This window comes from Harmonia axyridis, chromosome 4 (assembly GCF_914767665.1).
Source record: "Harmonia axyridis chromosome 4, icHarAxyr1.1, whole genome shotgun sequence".
NCBI lineage: Eukaryota > Metazoa > Arthropoda > Insecta > Coleoptera > Coccinellidae > Harmonia > Harmonia axyridis.
Window position 1 is genome coordinate 44054012 of NC_059504.1, and position 23899 is coordinate 44077910.

Consider the following 23899-nt stretch of genomic DNA (forward strand, 5'->3'; position numbering starts at 1 on the left):
TTCCAATTTTATTTTTCTTATGTTATCCTTAATTTAAAAAGAGCATCTGTAACCCGGAACCTCTAATTCTAAGCCAACAGCTACAGTTAGGTTCAGTTTGGCGAGTGACTTTAAAAGTAAGAGCATTCAATAAGAATTTTATAATGGTAAAGGGTGTTTTTTTTCGAGGTATATAACTTTGAGTTGGCATTAATTGTCGAGAAAGCGACCGATTTAACAGCTGCCAAGTGATTTATTCTCAGTTTGGTTTGGCAATTAATCATGACTAGACTCACTCTTGAACAACGCTTGAAAATAGTGCAATTTCATTTCGAAAATAATGGTTCTGTGCGGAATACATATCGCGCACTACGTCCATTTTATCGTCGACAAAATCGTCCATCAGAGCAGTTAATTCGATTAACCATGGAACGTTTTCGCACCACGTTTACTCTTATTGATAACTCGCATCCCCAGAGACGCCGTACGGTGCGTACAGAAGAAGCTATTGCTGCTGTAGAGCGTAGCATTGAGGAAGACCCGGATGAGTCTATCCGCCATCGAGTACAGGATGGATCTGTGTCCATCTACTTTATGGAAGATTTTGCGGAAGGATCTTAGTTTGAGTGCTTACAAAATCCAACTCGTGCAAGAACTGAAGCCAAACGATCATCAAGTAAGGCGTAGATTCGTCGAATGGGCCCAAAATGAGATTGCCGTTGTTCCCGATTTCCATAAGCGAATTTTGTTTAGCGATGGAGCGCAGTTCTGGTTGAATGGCTAGGTCAACAAACAAAACAGCTGCATTTGGAGTGAAGCTAATCCTCAAGTGTATATCGAAACACCGTTACATACAGAAGAACAGACTGTTTGGTGCGCTTTATGGGCTGGTTGACTCATTGGTCCGTACTTCTTCAAAAACGATGATGGCCAGAACGTCAATGGTGATCGGTATAGAGCCATGATTACTAACTTTTTCATTCCTGAATTGAACAATCATGATGTCCAGGAGCTGTGGTTCCAACAAGACGGCGCAATATGTCACACAGCTCGTGCCACAATCGATTTATTGAAAGACACGTTTGGTGACCGCCTAATTTCACGTTTTGGACCTGTGAATTGGCCTCTAAGATCTTGTGATTTAACACCGCTAGACTACTTTCTGTGTGGCTATGTAAAGTCATTGGTCTATGCGGATAAGCCACAAACCCTTGACCATTTGAAAGACAACATTCGCCGTGTTATCGCCGATATACGGCCACAAATGTTGGAAAAAGTCATCGAAAATTGGACGTCCAGATTGGACTACATCCGAGCCAGCCGTGGCGGTCATATGCCAGAAATCATATTTAAAATGTAATGCCACAAGATTATCTTACAGATTAATAAAATTCATGTCAATTGAATAATCCATCGTTGTTTTATTGCAATTTAAAGTTCTATAGCTCTAAAAAAACACCCTTTATAACTCTCACTAGATTATTTCTTGGGTTATGCAAACAAAATCGATCAAATCGAAATAAGAACATAGCAGTTGTGGAGAAATAAATTTTTCTTATCATATTCATCATTCGCGTAATAATAATATGGACCATTGTCGCAAAAAAAAAACAAATACAAATAAAATCAATGGAAGGTTGATGATAAATATTTATACAGTATTGTTTGGGTTGCACCCTTTTTGTTTGTCTACCTATCGTGAACCTTTAAAATAGTCTGAGAAATAAAAACACCTTTCAGCTCATAATAAATTCATATTGATAGTCGGCTTGCTATGAATGTTATTGGAAAACTTAGACATGGAAAACATTGGTTCGATTCCAGTCATAAAGCATGAATGTTATCATCCCAAAAATAATGTGATTATGGGAGCTACGAACATCAGAGACAAGAAGGGAAGATCCTACTACACCACGAATGACTGCCTGAAAGTTCTGCTGATAATATCGCAATTTTTTGGCGTTTTTCCGATTCATAAGGTTTTCGAATCGAACAAAAACCTCATTTTCAGATGGTCTTGGAAAGTGGTGTATACAATTTTTTTGGCTCTTTCTTTTTTTATATACAGTGTTCTGTCGTTCGTCAAAGCACTCCAGGAAGAAGGTATTTTCTTGTATCAAATGAGTAAGTAAACATTAGAATAAAATTATTACGAGCAATACAGAGTGAGTCTTTGACTTGTACATAATATTAGGTGTACAACTGTTTTGCAATAGATGGCTGTAGAGGTGAGTGGTAGTCGAAATAAATAGATCGTAGATCGCATACAATATGCTGAGATATTTGTAAATATAACGACATCGAAATATTAGTCGATTTGTGTCAGCATAATGAAGTTATTCTTGATGAGCTTACGAGCCGAATTCTCGTCATTTGCGGGAGGTTTTAATTTTCTGCTTTAATATCAAGAAATCTGACGCTGAGGATTATCGAATGCTCTCAAATACCTATGTAGAGGCCGCAATTAATGAAAGAACGTGCAGAGTGAGTGGTTTCAACGCTTCAAGAACGGTGATTTTGACGTCGAAGACCAGCATGGAGGTGGAACAGAGAAGGTTTTCGAAGATGCAGAATTGAAGGCATTACTTGATCAAGACTCGTGTCAAACGCAATTTCAAGCCATTTCAAAACGCCTGAAAGTCATGGGAATTTGGGTGCTGTGCGAGTTGAAGCCGAGATATGTTAAACGCCATTTGTTTGCTTGCAAGGCAAAGACGAAAGGGATTTATGCATTGCATTGTTACTGGAGATGAAAAATGGGTTCATTACGATAATCCCAAGCGCAGAAAATCATTGGATATCCTGGCCTTGCCTCCACGTCGACAGCCAAACCGAATCATAAATATATAATCAGTTTTTTTATAATAAAGCCTTGAATTTCGAAAAAAAATGGTGAAAGCAGAGTTGTACGCCTATGTATTACAACAAAAGATTCCTCAGGCCAAAAGAAACACTTTTTTTCTTCACTACTTCATTCGCTTTGGCTCGTTTCGGAAAATAAAAGTATTCGTTCACCAAATAGAATGGAAATGTGGGTTAGTACTGTTTTGTTTTATAAATGATTTTTCAATACAAAGTTTTATTTTTATATTAAAAAAAAACACAAATATATTTAAGGATAATTCAAAGGATGGTATTTCATCAACGATGAAAAACGATATCACGTTTGCAGCACCGTATTGTTTCAATGAAATTTTCCATGACCAATTGGCACATTTGCGACTGTATGTCCTCGATAAATTCGCGAATTTTATCTTCAACGTCTTGCATAGATTGTGGAGCATTGGCATAGACTTTATCTTTCACGTGGAAAAAAATCTAAAGTTGTTAAATCACAACATCTTAGTGGCCAATTGTAATCACCTCTTCGAATACACTGCCAGGAACCTTTTCTTGCAAAATTGAGATTTTTGTGCTGTAATAATAATAGCTCGAGTTTTCGACAACACTATAGGCTACAGTCGATCATGAGCAACGCACAAGGTTTCGATTCTGCATATCACTCAATTGCCCCAGCAACTCAAATTCTTCCACCAGTTTTACTATTGTCTACCGAAGAAGTGCTTCAATTTTTCGAACTGTGACTGCAAAATTGTTACCATTTTTGTAGTGAATTTTAACAATTTCAGTGTGTTGTTGAAGCGAGTATGGTTCCATTTTTAGTAATGACCTAAATTTACTTGTTTCACGTGAAATGATGACTGCTTCAAAAGTGATAGCTGGCCAGATAGCTGGGCTATTCAAAATAAAACCTTCTATTGAAAAACCCTTTAGTACCTTATTTCCAGGGTTTCCACGCTTTAGCGTGTAGGTTTTAAGGGGTGGCATAGCTCATTATAAAAATTAAAAATTACCGAATATTTTTATCTAAGCTGAATTGGAAAAAATGGTGAGGCAAAAATGTTCCTTTCGGCCTTAAGAATCTACCGGTGAAATATGTAAAATAACAAGTCAATGCCTCACCCTATATACCTATTGTTATCATGAAATTTAATAGTTATTTTAATATTTCAGTTACCCCTCTGTACAACTTATGCATTTGTCTCATTCTATTGACTTTCATACAAATTGCAAGGGATTGGCAGCAGTTCTCTAGGTTGGTTTCCAAAGTGGAAAACGAATTTTCATCAAAATATGAAAGTGGTTTCAGGTTACCCCGAAAAATATATTTTATCAGTAGCATTTTACTAATAGCTGCATTTGGTGAGAATTATTGATATTCACTCACTGGCAAAGAACCGGCCCCTAAAAACTGGCCTTAATTTCAAAGTTTGATTCGAAAAAAAATCTTTAAATTCCAACGAGCATTTCGTGAGGAAACAAACTTTGAAATTAAGGCAGTTTTTAGTTGCCGGTTTTTTGCCGGTTGGTGTATTATGGAAACATTCAACAGTCCGAATAAAGTTTTCTTGAATAATTTTATGTTGCAGTCGAACATGCTTTATCAATAGGTTTTATGGTATTATCCAAAAATTGCGACAACAAATCCACTGGCTGGGAATATTATTTGAAGAAACATTTTCACTATGTTTATCATTACATCGATTTCAGTCTACCAATTGGATTGATATGCTTTGTAAGTTATTTTTTAAGTTCAAGCCTAACAACATATTCGATTATTATCGATCTCATCAATATTCTCTAATTTTTTATGTGTCTGTTTCAAAAAGATTCAAAGTTGGATGGGCGCTTTCATCTGGAATTTCTGTGATGTTTTTATCGTAGTTGTCAGCATAATAATGACTGAAAGATTCCATCAGATCACAGTGAAAGTGAAGAATCATCTTGAAAACCAAGGATTAATGTTCCACTCTAGGGTGGGTAGCAGAAGAATTGGAAAACTTTTCATTAATGACAGCGTCGTAAGTATATCGATCAAACCAAGATCACAGTTTGACATCACACATTTCGAAAGTAATTTCTTTTTTTAAATGAGGACTAAATTTCGATATTAATCCAACAGTCCGATGCTAAGTACTTAGATCACATTTCGAAAGTAAGGCTACATGTCTGTATAAAGGCTATTATATTCCGATACTAATGCTACAGTTTGATACTAAGAACTAAGACAACTACTCGATACTAAGACAACTGTTCTATGTTAAGGCTGCATTTCAATACTAAGATCAAATTTCGGAAGAAAGGCTTTACAGGTCGAAATAAAGGCTATATTTCAATACTACAGTTCAATACTGAGGCAACAGTCCGATATCTTCTTCTTCTTCTACATATTTTAAGCCGGTGGCTTGTATTTCCCAATTCCCAAGGTTAGTCCGATATAAAGGCTATAGTTCAATGCTTGGATCACATTTCGAAAATAAGCATAAAATTCGTATCTTAGACCATATTTTAGAATATGTAATCTTCAATGTGAATATCGTCCCTTGTAACTTGTAACTAACCAAGGTGAAGAAAATGTAATAAAGGGTTTTTCAATAAGACGTTTCATTTTGATATTGAAAAAAAAGAGTAGATCTATTTAGAGAAAAATTAATTAATTATTGTTTCATTGTGAAGAGGAAAAAATGTCCATGACCAATTCGCACATTTGCTACTGTGTGTCCTTGATAACTTCAGGAATTTCATCTTTGAGATCGAAAGAAGGCAGCTTTAAAAGTGACAGTTTCCCAGATATTGGAGCATACAAATTGAAATCTATTATTGGAAAACCCTATATTTGAAGTGCGATTCAATATATCCATATACCTTCGTTGTAGAAGAGTGAAATCCAATTCTGGGGTGAGATACACGTGGACTATGATAAAATGTGCAATATCATCCATCTACTGGACGAAATTTTGTCAAACCTACTTCTTGTATCATACAGTACGAATCTTATCTTCATCCTTATTCGTTTATTTGTTAGTTTGAGGTGAGGGAATTATTATGAATTCTGAATGAATGTTATGTTGTTTTTTCTTTCAGGCAAATGTCGAGTAATGTGGAGATCATTTATTTTTATTCTTCCTTTGCTTGCGTCATATCTAGAACGATTTTGGTATCGATTTTTGGAGGCTTAATGAATGACGAAACTAAATCTTTGGTACCATATCTCAATACTGCTTCAACCCACGAATATAATGATCATGTGAGTAAAGCTTCAAATATCAAATACAAAAAATTAATCAAAAGAATACAGGAAAACTTATGTTCGCTATCATACAGATGCTGAGATTGTTGCAACAAATAAACTTCTCAAATAACGCTCTCACAGGGCATAACTTCTTCAAAGTCACCAAAGGTTCTGTTCTGAATGTAAGTTCAAAGATCTATTTTTCTGATTTCATCTGATTTCAACCTAAATGTTCAATTTACAGGTTGCAGCAGCTATTATAACCTATGAGCTAGTTCTCATCCAATTTAATCAGCGTTCTTTGGAAAAAATGGCTTATGTTGAAAATAGCACAATTTGTTTCTGATCCTTCATTTTGAACTATCTAAGTTAACTTGAATTGTTTGATATATGGATTAAATTAGTTAGGTTTGAAGTCATTTTTGAGTTTCTCCAATTACATCACCTCCATTTAGGATATTTTTTTTTGTAAATTTGAAATATAAGTCATTGAACCTTTATGATTGTACCTTGTATTTGCTATAGGTACTAAATAAAAATGAGAATAGAAAGTTTTTTTGCAGATAATTAGTGATTGTGTGCAGTATGGTATTGAAATCGAAAATCAGGTTTTTCTTCTTATAAATGTAGTTTCATTTTATGTACAGGATGAACACATAATGAACATGCATGGGCACTGCAAAATCTAATAGCCTTTAGACCTAGCTTTAGACCAAGACATTTTCAGTAATGTTTTATGTTTTATGATTGGGTTAGGATATAAATTTTCAACAATTTTTTATGCTAGTTGATGTTATAAATTATCATTTTTATGAATTTTTTTTGGGGCACAACCTTTTTGATTTCATTGACGATCTAGAGAAAAACATTATTGGAAATTTGTGGTATCAGAAAGATGATGCACCACCACACAGAGGGAGACAAGTAGCTGCTTTGTTGAATGAAATTCAACCTTGCATATTGAAAGACCAAATATATGTAGGCACTATATTTTCTTTAATACCATTACAAAACGGGCTGTTAAAATGAATTCCATGCATCAACACTCGGATGCTACTTTATTTTTATAAATATTACTCGTGAATTGTATCATAACCAATTCATATGTCACAATGGAACCAGCAATCTAAAAAATATAATTATTAAACTTGAATCTCTTTATTGAAGTTATCCCACCTTCAATATCAGACTTCTTGTGATGTAGAAATATTTACATCCTGACAAAATCATTGGAGATGTGTTTACTTGAACGATAAACCTCTCTACCTAAAATTTCAGTATGGATGAAAAAAATATTTAAATTTTAGAATAGTTATTTATAATACAAGTGCAGAAGGCATGGATATTCTTCCACGAGTTCAAAATTCAAAAACGAGCCACGAAGTGGCGAGTTTTGGAATGAACGAGTGGTAGAATGAGCCTTCTGTACGAGTATTATACATTATTTTCTCTAATTCATTGCATTTTCATTGAAATTAATGAAATATTTCCATAAATATAATATAGTGATTTTTGCATTGAAAAATGTTGGTTGGCAGAACTGATTTCTTTAAGGCAAATTGATGAATTGACAGATAAAGCTGTGGCGGAAAGTTCGGAGTACCAACATAGAATAATAAAATATAACCATGAAAACTGTGCGTTTCTGATATATTCTCGCACGATTTTGTTCTAAAAGATGTGGAAGAATGAACGAAATAACCACAGAATTAGAGAAAAACAATTTACCTCTTCGTTGTAGATATTAGACGGTGTGGTCACCAAAGTATTCACCAGATTACTAGATTCTTCCTGAATGCTTGCACCATAATAACAGACAAAGGCAGTTCTTGAAGTCAGAAGAGAAATAGAGAAGAAGAAGTAGGTGTGTTGAACCACCAATTCACCATTTCCATTGGTAATAGTCCTCATCCAAGAAAAAATTTGAGTCAGAAGAAAAAATATGTTGGAGGTGAACGATACCAGTATGATGTCGTTCAAATTTTCATTGAAATCCGTGAAAAGGTGGAGCAATCTGGTGTAATTTTCTCTCAGTGTCCTCCACACCAAAGGGCATTCGATCTGCAACATAAACATAATTTTACAAGAAAACTCCAAACTTTTCCTTTAAATAAAAATATTACTATCGAATAAACACCTAACACCCAGTTGGAGGAACGTTCATTTAAAAATAATGCTGCCATTAAAATTTTAAAACTCCAGTAGGAGTGGCTACCTACACCACTTAATGAAGGATTAAAATTTTAATGCTACATTAAATTTAATGAATTTTCTTGCAACAAGGTGCAAAGAAACAAACCCCTCTCTATACAGAAAAGGTGAACTAACCATTCAAGCTTTATTTTTTGAGCAGTTTCATTGGAAGTTTTTTAATTTTGTTCTTGTTATTATTTTTCTCCCAATTTTCATATCATATCATATTTTCGCTCAAGCCATCCTTACGATGGTATAGTAAAGGGAGTTTTTTTTAGAGCTATAGAACTTTAACAACGATGGATTATTCGATTGACATGAATTTTATTTATCCGCAAGATAATCTTGTGGCATTATATTTTAAATATGATTTCTGGCATATGACCGTCATGGCTGGCTCGGATGTAGTCCAATCTGGACATCCAATTTTCGATGACTTTTTCCAACATTTGTGGCCGTATATCGGCAATAACACGGCGAATGTTGACTTCCAATGGTCAAGGGTTTGTGGCTTATCCGCATAGACCAATGACTTTACATAGCCCCACAGAAAGTAGTCTAGCGGTGTTAAATCACAAGATCTTGGAGGCCAATTCACAGGTCCAAAACGTGAAATTAGGCGGTCACCAAACGTGTCTTTCAATAAATCGATTGTGGCATGAGGTGTGTGACATGTTGCGCCGTCTTGTTGGAACCACAGCTCATGGACATCATGGTTGTTCAATTCAAGAATGAAAAAGTTAGTAATCATGGCCACCATTGACTGTAACGTTCTGGCCATCATCGTTTTTGAAGAAGTACGGACCAATGATTCCACCAGCCCATAAAGCGCACCAAACAGTCAGTTTTTCTGGATGTAACGGTGTTTCGACATACACTCGAGGATAAGCTTCACTTCAAATGCAGCAGTTTTGTTTGTTGACGTAGCCATTCAACCAGAAGTGCGCTTCATCGCTAAACAAAATAAAATGGACGTAGTGCGCGATAAGTATTCCGCACAGACTTTGGATATACCATAACTGAGTACTATGATATTGAACTACTAATTGTGATTTTTTACCTTCTTTTCAATAGTCAAACAAACTTGTTTGTCCAATTGCACTAACTTTTCAGAAAAATTTATACTAGCATAAACAATGAAAACATCTATGAAGGTCCATCCAAAAGTAATAATCATGTTCAATAACTGAAACATAAAATAATTAGAATGATCAGTTATTTCCATATTGAAAACAACTTATATTTACCTGTAAAAACAATCCTAAGAAGAAATTATAAGGAACATACATGAATATTTGCCGATAAGACAAATAGGCGAAAAAACGATGAAAAGACTCGGCAACAGTTTCTTCACATCTGAAAGCCTTGAGAAGATTCAGAAATTGAACTGAGAAGTGTTCAACTGAAATGAAAAAAATTTTATTCTACTTATTGATTAAAATAAAATAAAGTACCTGCAGCGGCAAAGAATATACCGAACGTTATTATCCTCAATTTTTTATGAAGAAACTTGGAATTAGGATAAGATTTCAGTAGGTCCTCAATTAGTTCGAATTCTTCCATCAATGATGGCCAGTTTTTGGCTAGTTTGAGGAATGCTAAACAAGTGAGGGTGCCTCTCAAGTAAAACATGACAACATCTGAAAATTTCAATGAATAATATTGAAAACCTACACTACAAAAAGTTACAGGGTGAAGAAAAAGGTGATTAAATTAATGATTTAGGAGTTTAAAGTTGAAATAAAACATAAACAGAGCTACGTAGGTAACATGTTTTTATTTTATTTGATAGACCAACCATACTTGTCTTTATAGAGCTTTGGTTTTGATAGTGAATTGTAATGATGTATGCTGTACGAGTTAAAGACTCACCCTGTATAATGGAATAAGTTTATTTTCATGGAAACGACAGCGAAATTTGAATTTTTGAATTTGATGAGAGTGCCATACTGTTTAGACATCTTAGTTATAACGAAAATATAAAATGATTTATGTCTCACACGTAACAAGTCTGTCTGTTTCACCTTAAAATACTGAAAAAATTCTCGCGTTCTGAATATAGATGTTCATATATTTGTCAGACAAATTTGTTTGTGGATAGCATGTCGAGTAAAACATATTTTACGTAAAAAACTTATAACTTACTCAATTCATATATCTCAAATCGATCTGTTTTTTGTGTCAAAAAGTAAATGCACCAAATGCCTTCCAAAACGGCAGCACAAGAAACTATGAGGCAGCTAATCGTTCTTAGTGAAAACCAAGAAAAATACATATTTTTGTGATTGGATTCAAGGACACCATTCAGAGGAAACAAGGCGAAAAATTGACATGTAAATAGGAGATATTTAACAGAATCGTGGAAACTTCTGTTGAATTTACCATCAGTTTTAAGTTTCTGCGATTTTTTTTGCGGTACAGGTAAATCTTCGCCCTGGAAAATTATCACCATGTTGGTATCGTTTTCACGCCCTCCTAGAAAACTGATTCCCCTTACACAGTCAAAACAAACATTATTTACCAAAACCGTGAATTGGGCTCGATGTAAACAGGTTTGCATAAATCATTTCGTTATTTTGGTAGAACTGAGCGAATGAACAGCGTTAATGCACTGTGTATTCAATCTTTCACCCTGCATTCAAGTTGGTGTTGATGGTTTATCAATATTTATGAGTCTGTCAAAATTTGTTGCCCAGATAAAGTGGATTGAATTTTTCTGCTAATAATTGTTACGACATCTATATATAGGGTTGACCAGAAGTCCTTCATTGGAAAATCGTTTGAATAATGTATTATAAATCTATTTAGACAGAAGAACCAGGCACCTGGGTGTATGAAAAATGGTTACCGGTTAATTTTCAATGTTAGTATTGTTTTTTGTACATATACCTTTATTACTTCAATGAGAAAAGGTGATCAGAAGACTCTGGCCAAGGCTGGTACCCAAGTTATGGGGTGTTCAAAGTAGACATAGCGATAAAAGCTACAAACGTAATATTAACATAAATTTTGAACCAAGGTATTATACATATTTAAATAGTTTTTTGCTTCTTTTCAGCTAAAAAGGCTATTCTTCATTTAACTATTTAGTATTTATCATCTTCAATAACGAGTTATCTGACTACGTTAGGTGTTTTGCTCATACAATGTTTCATTTTTTTCATTCGTTCATTATTTTGCAATTTTCATCGAAATATTATAGGCAGAATAATAAAAGCATTCTCGCACACAATAGCATTCAGCAAGCCTCTTATCTGAAGCAGGCTTCAGCCAGTATCGGCTACAAAGTTGATATAGGTAACTTTGTTCCTTATTGATCATTTATTATTGCTATAAACATAAAGGTGTTTCGTATGGTGGCATCTTGAACATTTTTCAGCAAAGCTGTGCTATGGTACCCATTCAATAATAATAGTTTCTTCACGCACGAAAAATATGAGAGGGATGAAATGGTAGACGAACTTGGGTGTCATCGCAATAAAAATTGGTGAAAACGAATCTAACTACTTTAGACATAGACATAGACATAGACATAGACATTTTTTGCTGTTTCCTAAGTCTCGTGTGTTTTTTTTCCTTTTTAAAATAGTGAACACAGAACGCCTTTAAGTAAATATGTAATTATGATTTTTCTTTTTTTTTTGGTTGAGTTTGAGCAGGATATGCATGCGTGCATGACTGGACTCCGCCTTTTTTCACAATCAAGCTACAACCTGACTACTATATATCTTTGTACTTCTATTTGTGGAAATAAAGTTCATTATTATTATTATTATTATATCCTAAATATGAATCAAAAATAATAATGAACCGAGAATGGAGCGCTGCGGTACTCCTGATGTTATTGAACAAAAATCTGAAAAGATGTCACGTAATATAACACATAAAGGTGGTTCTCAAAAAACCTCAGGGCCGTTCCGTCAAAACAGAAATAGCTCAACCTAGTACAAACTAGGATATGGTCTAAGGTATCGAACACCTTCGCGAAATCTGATAATTAATACAAGAATGATAGCATCACCTTTATCTGAAGATACATTTTTTTCAGCAAAAGAGTTGTAGTACTGAAACCACTCCTGATTGTTGGGCAGTAACAATTCCTTTTCCGGTAACATTATTTACAAATCTGAAGAAATAGTATTTTTCGAGTACTTTCGACAAAGCTGGTAACACACTTATGGGGCGAAACTCGACTTAAGTTTCAGCATTTGTGACCTTGGGTAAAGGGTTCACAATAGAGCACTTCCGAACTTCCGGATAGTATCAAGATTAACTATATGTGTTAGGTAGGACAGAGTAACATTTGTAGCATTTTTGCAGATATTTCATCAGTCTCCAATGCATTCGAACGAAGATCCAGAATAATAGATCTAATTTCATCCAATGATGTGAGTCTAAATGAAAACCTTGAATTCGGGTCAAACACCTTCGAGCTACAATAGTTAGATGTGTCAGGACAGGCATTTAGAGGACTGAATACTGACTGAACATATACATTGAATGCCTGTGAGTCGTCAAAACAATCTGGCAAAGGTATATATCCCAAAGATTTATTTGTATTTAGAAATCTAACGGATTTCCAGAAAAACTTAAAACCTCGAGATCGAGCCTGAGACAAAAAATCGGATTTTCCAGTCGCGCAGCTGAGGTTACAGCATTCCTCAGACGAGTATAGTAGCTGTAATCTGTAATCAGCTAAGTGCCTCGTGCGTTTACACTTTGATAGTGCATTATCTCTCAACATCATCATACTTTTAATAGTTGGAGAATTCCATGGGGTGAAGGTCTTCGTGATTCTAGACTCAATATAAGTGGAATGCATATCAAAAATATCGACCAGGTAAACATGGCGATAAAAGCTACAAATTATTATTATTATAACTTTTGAACCAAGGTACATATAGTTTTTTAGCAACTTTGCAGCTGAAAAGGCTATTCTACATTGGTCGCAAAGGTTTTTAAAATTTTTAGTATTTAATTATTAAGTATTCATCATCCCCGACTTTTGCCTATACGCGTAGGATTTCTCCTCGCCGTCGGCTTCTCCCTCCTCGTTAAGAGGAACATTCACTCAATCCCAGATATTTAGAATAGCAGAAGGGTAGAGCTCGGTCGTGTCCGGTCCTTGTGGTCTCCCTGGTTCTCGTCGAACTTCTGGTCCTCTTACATCATTATTATTATTATTTAGCATTTATTATCTTTACTTATGAGTTACCTAAGTAGGCGGTAATGTATCTGGTTAGCTGTTTGGCTCATAAAATTTTTATTTTTATTAGTCGTTCATTATTTCGCTTTTTCCATTGACATATTAAGCGTACCATAATCTTAGCATTCTTGAATAGGATGCTATACAGCAAGTCCCTGGTCTGAAGCAGGATTCTCAGCCAGCACAAAGCTGATACAGGCCAGCTACAAAGTTGATACAAGCAACTTTGTTCCTTTTTGATCATTTATTATTGTTAACATAAAGGTTCTGCACGGTGTTTCGTGTGGTGCCATCTTGAACATTTTTCAGCAAAGCAATGCTAGGGTACTTCCTATTCAGTTGATGACGCGCATATCCCAGAAAACATAAAATGCTTGTGATATGAGCGCAGGTTACTGAATTTCTGGATCCTTTTTTACATGTGCAGTGAAAACCTTCAGCTAAGCAGTTACGTTTTCCTCGTTTTTTCAAGTCATTTAACACATAAGTTAAGATGATAAAGACCTCTGATGAAAAATGTAAAAAATTTAAAAACCTTAGCGATCAATGAAGAATAGGCTTTTTAGCTGCAAAGTAGCGAAAGAACTATTGAAATATGTTCTCTGGATCAAAAGTTATGATAATATGAATAAATTTGATGTGATTTGATAGTACATTTGTAGCATTTTATCGCCATGTCTACTTTGAACATCCTATAACTTGGTAACCAGCGTTAACCGGTGTCTTCTAATCAGCTTTTTTTAGTGAAGAAGTAAAGAAAAGTAGTAAAGGTCTACAAAAAAATACTGATATTCGAAATTAACCGGTGAGCGCTTTTCACAAATTCATTTGCCTGGTCCTTTTTTAAAATAGATATACATAATATATCCAAATGATTTTCCAATGAAGGACTTCTGGTGACACCCTATATGTATAGATTACATAACAATTATTAGCAAGAAAATTCAATCCAAATATTTTTATTACACTTTATCTGGGGCAACAAATTTTGATTTACAGCTTGAAGTTTTTGAAGAGTCGCAGTTATTCTCCAAGGAACTGAATAAAGCAGACCTATCCAGATTTTTAGTCCGTTCAACGCTGTTTTATTACCAGATCAGAAAAATCACTTTTTCTACGATCGTGTGTCTTTACTTTATTAAGTATTTCTTTTTCAATATTATTCTAGAATTTTCTATGGTTCTGATGATGTAATCAGTTCGAAATTTTGCGCAGAGCTTGCACTTGTTATTTTGTATCAATACTCAAAACCTCAACTCTGTCTCGCAGGTTGGATTATGAATAGTTCGAATAGTTTTTTTTATGCCGATAATTACCAAGATCAAAAATTGCTTACAACATTTTTTCAGTTGCGAGATTATATCCATTTCTTGTCGAATAAAGTTCAGTACTGATTACTTTTTATGTCTATTAGTAATATTAGTATTCAATAAAAAACTTTGATTATACTAAGTAATGATGACGTGATAAATAATAATTATGAACATAAATTATTTTTTACTAAGTAAAAGCTACAAGATAAATATTCAAATAAAATAATTTCATCACAGATGTCAATTCTTTAGCCTCTCACGATCCACATAAAGATGCATTCTGTATAGAATTATCCAACATTTGATTAGAAAACTGGATTAGGACCAACTCGTAAGTAACTATAGCTCCAGCCAACTGAAAAAAAAACTATAGTGAAACGATCAAAATTTCTGAAAACTTACTTCGAGTATAAGTCCTTTGGTGATGTGGAAAAAATTACCACCACTCAATATTAAGGGCGCGGCATCCACCTCCACAATGAAACGCTCGATCTAGAATTTGAATATATTTAAAAAGAAAAATAATTAGAAAAGTGTCAAAGGGTTGATTGAGTGGTAAAATCAACATTGCTTTGAGTATTATATATGGGTGATTACCCATAAGAATTGCTCACCGCAATATTGATTTCAGCACAATTTTAACACTTGAGAGGGAACACCACCACGTGGCTTCTCAGTCCAAAACGGAATAAGAGATATTACTTCTTACAAATCACCGATTTTAATGGGGTTTTCACATATTTTCCTTCAACAATAATCTACATGGGAAAAAGTAAATATTTCAAATTTGCAAATGAAAAAAAAAATGTTGGTAACTTTTCGTTTTTCGCAAAAAAATTGATGATATGTTCTTTGTACAAAGCATTAATATATTTTTAGTATACAAACAGGCAGAATTAGGAGAACGTACAGTTTCTCTTGAACCCTTTGGACGATTTTAGCAATAATTTTATTGAATTGAGGCTTGGTACTGGAGAACATAATTATTCAAAGGCTGCACTCAGCCACTTTATTTTTTGTTATAAGCGATACGGGGGGGGGGGAGGTAAACAAAACGAATGAAAAGCAAGGTTTTATTCACATCCTACGGTGTACATTGTTAACAGACGAGGATATTGACGAACTAACAACAAAAAGGAAGTAAATGAAAACAACATGTTAAGATGTTCCGCAGGAATCAAGCTAAATTACTCAAAAAACTAATTGCTAAAATCGGCCAAAGGGTTTAATAAGAGAAAATTTATTTATTTTATTTGTTTCTGTTCAGTTTGGTAAATAAAGAAACAATGTACTTACTTCTTCATTGTAAATAGCTGAGTTGGAGGTTGTAAGTGCGCTTATAATATGAAGCGACTCGTTGTAGAACTGTGCTCCAGAAATGCATACGAAGGATATCCTGGATATCAGGAGAAATAAGGATAAAACGTAATAAGCTTGAAGAAGGCCAGTTTGAACCATTGTCAAACTGGAGAAAAGCTGCCACAGAATGAAAAAGACGTTTGTTATGAAAGAAACCATTATGATTCCGTTCATTTCACTGTTGAATTTCTTGAACAAATGGCATAGTAGACTGTAGTCTTCTCGGATATGTTTCCAGATTTTGACAGAGTCGATCTGGAAATTTCAGTTGTAGGTAACAAGTAAATAAACTGTATATTAAATTCAAACTTTTGATATACCAGAATATAATCTGCAGCATCATGAATTTTATTTAGGAAAAAAAGTTCAAATGATAATTTCAGACGACGTTTTGGAATGTGTAAAATCAAAAAATTCTGCTAGCTAGAGTACATGATAACAATTGAAAAAAAATCTTGAAAACTAAGAACGAAAAATTCGTTTCTCACAAAATGAACATTAGGCCAATTGAAAAGTCCCCGGTCTGATGCACAGATGGTGGTGCTTGTATTGAATCCATATGATTTTTAGTTAGTATCCACCTTCAAACGATACGTGTCGAATTTTTACAGCAGTCCGACCATTAGTTTATGATATATTGCGTTGTGAATGTAGCTATTATATTTTTGTTATTTGAAAAAAGATGGAAAAAAATTTGTGTGCTGATAATATATTGCTTTTTGAAGGGAAAAAATAAAGTTGAAGAAAATCTTGGCTTGATGAATAGTTTCCGGCGTCTGCACTAGGAAAATCAGCCATCATTGATTGGTATAGTTAGTTTAAACGTGGTGAAATGAGCACCGAAGAGCAGTGGTCACCCAAAAGAGGCTGTCACCGACGAAAAATCAAAAAAGTTCACAAAATAATTTTGAATGACCGTAAAGTGAAGTTGATCGAGATAGCAGACATTGTGAAGATATCATCTGACTTTGTACATCATATCATTCAGGAATATTTTACATGAGAAAGTGTGCAAAATGGGGGCCGCGCGAGCTCACAATCGATCAAAAGCAAAAACGTGTTAATGATTCTGAGCAGTGTTTGAAGATTTTTAAGTGCAATAAACATGAATTTTTGGGTCGATATATGACAATGGATGAAATATGGCTCCATCATTTCACTCCGGAGTCCAATCGACAGTCAGCTGAGTGGGCTGCACACGATGAACCGAATCCAAAGCGAGGAAAAACACAACAGTCAGCAGGCAAGGTTATGGCATCAGTATTCTGTGATGCACAAGCTATAATATTCATTGATTACCTCCAAAAAGGCCAGACCATCAACAGCGATTGGATCATTTGAAGGATGGAATCTTCAAAAAATGACCCTATTCGAAAAAAGGTGCTGTTTCATCAAGACAATGCACCTTTTCACATATCAATGAAAACAATGGCAAAATTGCATGAATTGGGCTTCGAATTGCTTCTACATCCACTGTATTCACCAGATCTGGCCCCCAGCGACTTTTTCCTGAAATTTAGCTCCAATGAAGTAGTAATCCCCGAAAGTTGGACGATCGCTATAATCGCTGTATCGCCCTCGAAGGCAACTATGTTGAATAATAAAATCGAATTTTGCCAAAAAAAAATGTTTTACTATGATAGACCGGGAACTTTTCAATTGGCCTGTTGTAACAGGCTGACTCTCAACTACTCAAATATACTACACTGATGTGAAGGATCTATCTTGTTCACTGTGCTTGAAATACAGGGTGATTCAACGTTTCTGCTGGGAATGCACTTTTCGATAACAATTATGTTCCAATAAATTTGTCTACATGTGGTCAAACCTACATGATCGTGAAGAGTTGGGAAAAAATGCCAGGCCCGTATTGGAAAAAAATGAATTTTTTATTTAGAAGGTTTTTCAATAAGACGTTTCATTATGATATATCCAAAAATATTATATTTCAAGAGAAATCAATGGATGTTCATTCCATTGTAAAGAGAAAGGTATGCCATTAACAATGGAAAACGTTACTAGCTTCGGTTGCAGCACCATAATCTTTTTATGAAATTTTTCACGACCAATTCGCATATTTGCGGGTGTATTTCCTCGATAACTCAACGAATTCCATGATCAAGGTCTTGAATCGATTGTGGAGTATTAGAATAGACATTATCTTTCATGTATCCCCAAGAAAAAGTCTAAAGGTGTTAAATCACAAGATCTCGGTGACCAATTGTGATCGCCTTTTCGAGAAATAACATGACCAGGAAACTGTTATCTATCTGTGAAAATTGAGGTTTTCTCGTTGCTTGTGTAGCACGTAACGCCGTTTTGTTGAAAATAATCGTCAGCCACATCAATTTCTTCCAATTCCATCCATGAAAAATCATTAATAACAGCTTTACCGTAATAGTTGGACCACTCTTTTTGAATACTTTCTGAATGAGTAAAGTTCAAACCAGACCATAAACCTCATCAAACATGGACACGTTGATGAGGATGGAGAGGCTTTTCAATAATTACTCTTGAATTATCCGAGCCCAAAATGCGACAATTCTGATTTTTAACGTAGCCTCCAAGGTGGTATGAGCCTCATCATTGAAGATGATTTATCGATGAAAATCCGGATCATTTTGATGCATTTCAAGGACCCAATCAGCGAAGATACGTCGTTGCTGGTGATAGACCAGCCCCAATTGAATTTTCAGAGCAAGTTTCAATGCAAAATCCATTGTAATGTCGTTGGTGGACTGCCTAATTCTCAATATCGACAAACCTGGATTTTCGTCAACTGTATGGGCTACAGTAGAGTACAGTACAATATTCTCAGTTGTTTTTGAGCGACGCACATGGTTTCGATTCTTCACATCACTAACTTGTCCCAATAGCTGAAATTTTTCTACCATTTTCACTATTGCGGACCGAGAGGGTGCTTCGCGACGATCGAAAAGAAGTCTAGCTTTGCGAACTGCAAAATTTTCACCATTTTTGTGATTAATTTTTATGATTTCAATGCGTTGTTGAAGCGTGTATCTTTTAGTAATGGCTTAGTTTTTACTTGTCAAATGTCAAAAAATGATAGCTTCAAAAATGACGGCTGCCCAGATATTCAAAATGAACCCTCTTATCGGAAAACCCTATACTTCTACTTCATCTGACTGTGTTAAGTGAAAATATTCAAATTTAAAATATTCAACCCCTTATACGTACTCTTTGATTTTTGAGAAAATTGATTTTTTCCTCGAATTGTATCAATTTTGAGGAAAACGCAATGCTCACTAATATAACAAAAGCATCCAAGAAATTCCAGCCGAAGGTCATGATGATGGTTAGCAACTGAAAAAAAATTGTTCTTTCATAATGCAAATTCGAAAAATTCTCATTTTTACCTGAAATATTATTGCGATAAAGATTGAATATGGAAAAATGTTAAACGCTTGAGGATGTTCGATTGTGGTGAAATAGAATTCAATAACTCCACCATCTCTGTTTTTTCCACAGTTGAGTGCTTTCAAGAAGTTTCCAATTTGGGAGCAGATGTATTCGACTGAAAATCAATATTAGATCGAATGAGAAAAACAGAGAAAAACACTGAAGTGAAGCCAGGAGCTCTTGAGCGCTCGTTGATTCATGCAGAACTGTACTTATAAAGGGTGTTTTTTTAGAGCTATAGAACTTTAAATTGCAATAAAACAACGATGGATTATTCGATTGACATGAATTTTATTTATCCGCAAGATAATCTTGTGGCATAACATTTCAAATATGATTTCTGGCATATGACCGCCTGGCGGCTGGCTCGTACATAGTCCAATCTGGACGTCCAATTTTCGATGACTTTTTCCAACATTTGTGGCCGTATATCGGCAATAACACGGCGAATGTTGTCTTCCAAATGATCAAGGGTTTATGGCTTCTCCGCATAGACCAATGACTTTACATAGCCCCACAGAAAGTAGTCTAGCGGTGTTAAATCACAAGATCTTGGAGGCCAATTCACAGGTCCAAAACGTGAAATTAGGCGGTCACCAAACGTTTCTTTCAATAAATCGATTGTGGCACGAGCTATGTTACATGTTGCGCCGTCTTGTTGGAACCACAGCTCCTGGACATCATGGTTGTTCAATTCAGGATTGAAAAAGTTAGTAATCATGGCTCTATACCGATCACCATTGACTGTAACGTTCTGGCCATCATCGTTTTTGAAGAAGTACGGATCAATGATTTCACCAGCCCATAAAGCGCACCAAACAGTCAGTTTTTCTGGATGTAACGGTGTTTCGACATACACTTGAGGATTAGCTTCACTCCAAATGCGGCAGTTTTGTTTGTTGACGTAGCCATTATACCAGAAGTGCGCTTCATCGCTAAAATGGACGTAGTGCGCAATACGTATTCCGCACAGAACCATTATTTTCGAAATAAAATTACACTATTTGCAAGCGTTGTTCAGACGTGAGTCTATTCATGATGAATTGCCAAACCAAACTGAGAATAAATCACTAGACAGCTGTTAAATCGGTTGCCATCTCGAACAGTAATGCCAACTTAAAGTTGTATACCTCGAAAAAAAACACCCTATATAAGTAATTTCTTTCGATATTCTGCCCAATTTTTTTTGAATCTCAACACTAAGTTATGCAGGAAGCTCAAAATAATTATCCTATACTGGTTGTTACACCATTGACTATTACAGTCTATTTTTTTTTCTTTTTAGAGTAAATTTTTCTTTTCTCAAAATGAAGTCGATAAATGCTTAATGAATCAAACTGACGCATGACCTGTGTATTTAAGTTGAATTTAGTAATGCACAAATACAATTCCTCGGAGTTAGGTGCAATGATTTCCTTACACACTGAAGCAATTTATTATTCAATGTTAAATTTGTTCAATAAAATATTGTATTCTATTCTATTACAGTGCTACAATTTTCGATTTTTTTTAACTTGTTATCATTGGGCATCATCAGAGCTAAATTCTCAAATTGTATAGAAATACAAAAATTTGCATAAAAAGTGTAAATGACCAAAAATTGTTTTTGTTATGGAACACTCTGTTTTTTATTGCATTTTAAAAATTGTGACATTGTGATGATATGCTAAGGCGTTTGATTCGGAGAACGAGAGCTCAGAAATATTCTGTTTGATATAACCTAGTATACTCACATGCTGCTACAGCAAAAATGCAAATAGAAATAATTCGTAATTTTCTCGTGATATTAACTCTGGTTAGAGGATAATGCCTCAGAACTGATTCAACTTTTGCAAACTCCTTCATCAAGTCAGGCCATGATCTTGCAAGTCTTATGAATAGGTAACAAGTTAAGCTGCCTCTGATGTAGAAGACAATATTATCTAGTATAGAAAACCAAAAATTATTTCTCTTTTAAATTGACAGTGGACATAATGAAATACTTACTGAATCTTTGAAAGTTTCTTGTTGATACTAAAAAACAGAAACTTATGATGGACTGCATGATTGCTCCAAAAAGTATAACCATACTGTAAACGTTGATTGCTGACCACCATTTGAAACTAACATTTCTCCAACTCCCTGAAGAAAGTCCCAATATTGGAAAAAAACCAAAATACTGGGCGATTACTATAATGAACTTGACAGAATTATGGAAATAGTTGCTTTTCTTTGTGGTCATCGGTTTTGGTAAAAATATCTGCGGACCTGTTTTCATATCTGATATTGTTTTGTATATTTTTTTCAGCATTTAACTGGGAAAATGTCGATCTTGAAGTTTCACATAAGATTAAATGTTGATCTGATAAGATATGCTAGAAATTTAGAGCCTTGATTTTTTTAGTACACAAAGCCTATTTTCACATAACTGTTTACCTAGCTGAATCATAAAATATTGATGTTTTTCTTCGCTTGAACTAACGTAAACATATTTATACTTTCAACATAGTTGCATGTCGCTTTTCCTTCTTTGAACTGGATAGGTATCAATCAAATATTGTATTTTTCCAGTGAGTTTCATATTTACCTCACTCACAAATAAGTATCGATCAACCACCTCAGCTTTGAAAACTCAACAACACATTGAAATAATGACAATACCTACAAAAATGATTGATATTTGAGTTGTTTATCAGAGCAACAACTTGAAGAATCCCGCGTGAATTCTTAATCTTCTTCATCAATAAATTAGGGACTAGTACGCCACTGGAAAATTCTAATTTTTAGTATATTCCGAATAATGTCAACATATAGATTGCAGCATAACTCATCTAAGAACAACTTTCACATTAAAACTTATGTGGATGGTCATATATTATTTTATTCGATATTTTGTTTATTTATCTCAGCTGTATTTTGTAACATGTGCGAACAGATGTCATCTTCAACACAATGATTTCGTTACCTAACAGAGCCTATTCCAGAGCACCATCTACTTTTATGGAAAAAGGTATTCAAATTGAGCTTATTCGAAAGTAATGCAAATTTCAAATCATTAATCATTGATACCAGAAAATATCAATATTCGTTTAAAAAATTCAATGATATTTTTCAATGAGATTTGAACCCAGATTCATCTGTTCTAATTATTGATAAAATATTCAGAAAAAGGAGAACATTTCATTTGAATATATTCTATAATTTCATGTTGTATAGGTCTTTAGAACTTAGTTTTTATCTCTGTTTTTACTAACATTCTATGGGAAGAAGCATTGTTAAAAAAACATTCGTCGCTAAGTTGTTACAACGGTCCTGAATACTCACGCTGAGTTTGAACCTCGGTTTGAATTTGATTTGTATTCACAGTTAATAGTGCTACATTTTATATATTCTTCTCATGTGTGTTTTGTAATAGAAATAATAATAATGGTTGAATATACAAAGTGTCCCAGCACTACGTGATTTTTTTCTCTGGTGGTACTCTTATAATTCTGTTTATTTTTTTGGTTGAATATGTCGATGATATTCCTCGATTTATGTATTTTATCATTATTTCTACAAAAAATATTTACCTGTGCAACATCGAAAAATTCAGTGTTCTCGAGTTACAAGCATTTTTGTGATTGAATATCAAAATATTTTTAAACGAATATTGTTCATTGAAAAAACGAATTCTCATTTCGAAGCGATAAGAAATGAACCGGAAGTGATGTTTCGTGTGCCAAGAAAATATTTTGATATTCAACAATCAAAATAGGACCATTGTTTGAAACGAAAATTAATGCTAAAGAATCCACTTCTTTGCAAATAATTAAGGCAGTGAGCCAGTGAATTCTTGATGAATATAGCCGAATTCTACATCAAATGCTCCAGAATGTGGGGTGTTCCTCAGAGGTACAAACTAGGACCTCTCTTTTTCTTTCTATATTGAACTTGCCATGTTTTAACAATCAAGGACGTAGTATAATGTATGTTGCTGATGCAGTTGTGATGATGCATAAGAGAGTCTCTTCTTTTTGGTATTTGAAGTAGAGTTTTACTCAATTTCTGATCCTACGTAGTTGTTCTCTGAGATTTTCGTGATATGTTTGCATTCTAATTCGAGTTCTAATTGTATCTTCGACAGAGTTGTAGTCAACTAGTCTTTTAAGCTCGTATTTGGATGTTCTGTTTAAAAAAAAATCTTTTCGGTCTTTCTTTTGAGGAAACCTGTGAATTTCTTAGGTTTCTGTGTATTTGGTTGTTCCTCACTAATCATAGTAAATTCATTGCAGATCTTAACAGTTTATTTTTTGTTGCTTGAATCTTCACGATCAGGTTTTGGCTGCATATCCCTATGCTGTTGGTCCATATTTTAGTTTAGGTCTTGCAATTCAC

General features: G+C 34.5%; 2 protein-coding genes across 2 annotated transcripts; one reads left to right on the forward strand and one right to left on the reverse strand.

Moving 5' to 3' along the window:
- The first annotated feature begins 1659 nt into the window (after positions 1-1659).
- On the forward strand, positions 1660-6459 carry LOC123678725 (gustatory receptor for sugar taste 64e-like). The gene is made up of 8 exons (XM_045615880.1): positions 1660-2103; positions 3994-4182; positions 4410-4555; positions 4650-4841; positions 5697-5851; positions 5905-6067; positions 6145-6234; positions 6297-6459. The coding sequence occupies exons 1-8, from the start codon at positions 1758-1760 to the stop codon at positions 6396-6398; spliced, it is 1383 nt and encodes a 460-aa protein (XP_045471836.1). The 5' UTR covers positions 1660-1757; the 3' UTR covers positions 6399-6459.
- Positions 6460-7046: 587 nt separating this feature from the next.
- Positions 7047-22283, reverse strand: LOC123678726. The gene is made up of 14 exons (XM_045615881.1): positions 21530-22283; positions 21277-21465; positions 19501-19658; positions 19322-19447; positions 16061-16378; positions 15167-15256; positions 15025-15119; positions 10391-10806; positions 9700-9885; positions 9493-9647; positions 9306-9431; positions 7781-8113; positions 7229-7318; positions 7047-7178 (listed from the first exon to the last, which is right to left on the reverse strand). Exons 1-14 carry the CDS (start codon positions 21831-21833, stop codon positions 7092-7094), a joined length of 2673 nt encoding a protein of 890 aa, XP_045471837.1. The 5' UTR covers positions 21834-22283; the 3' UTR covers positions 7047-7091.
- Positions 22284-23899: the final 1616 nt, after the last annotated feature.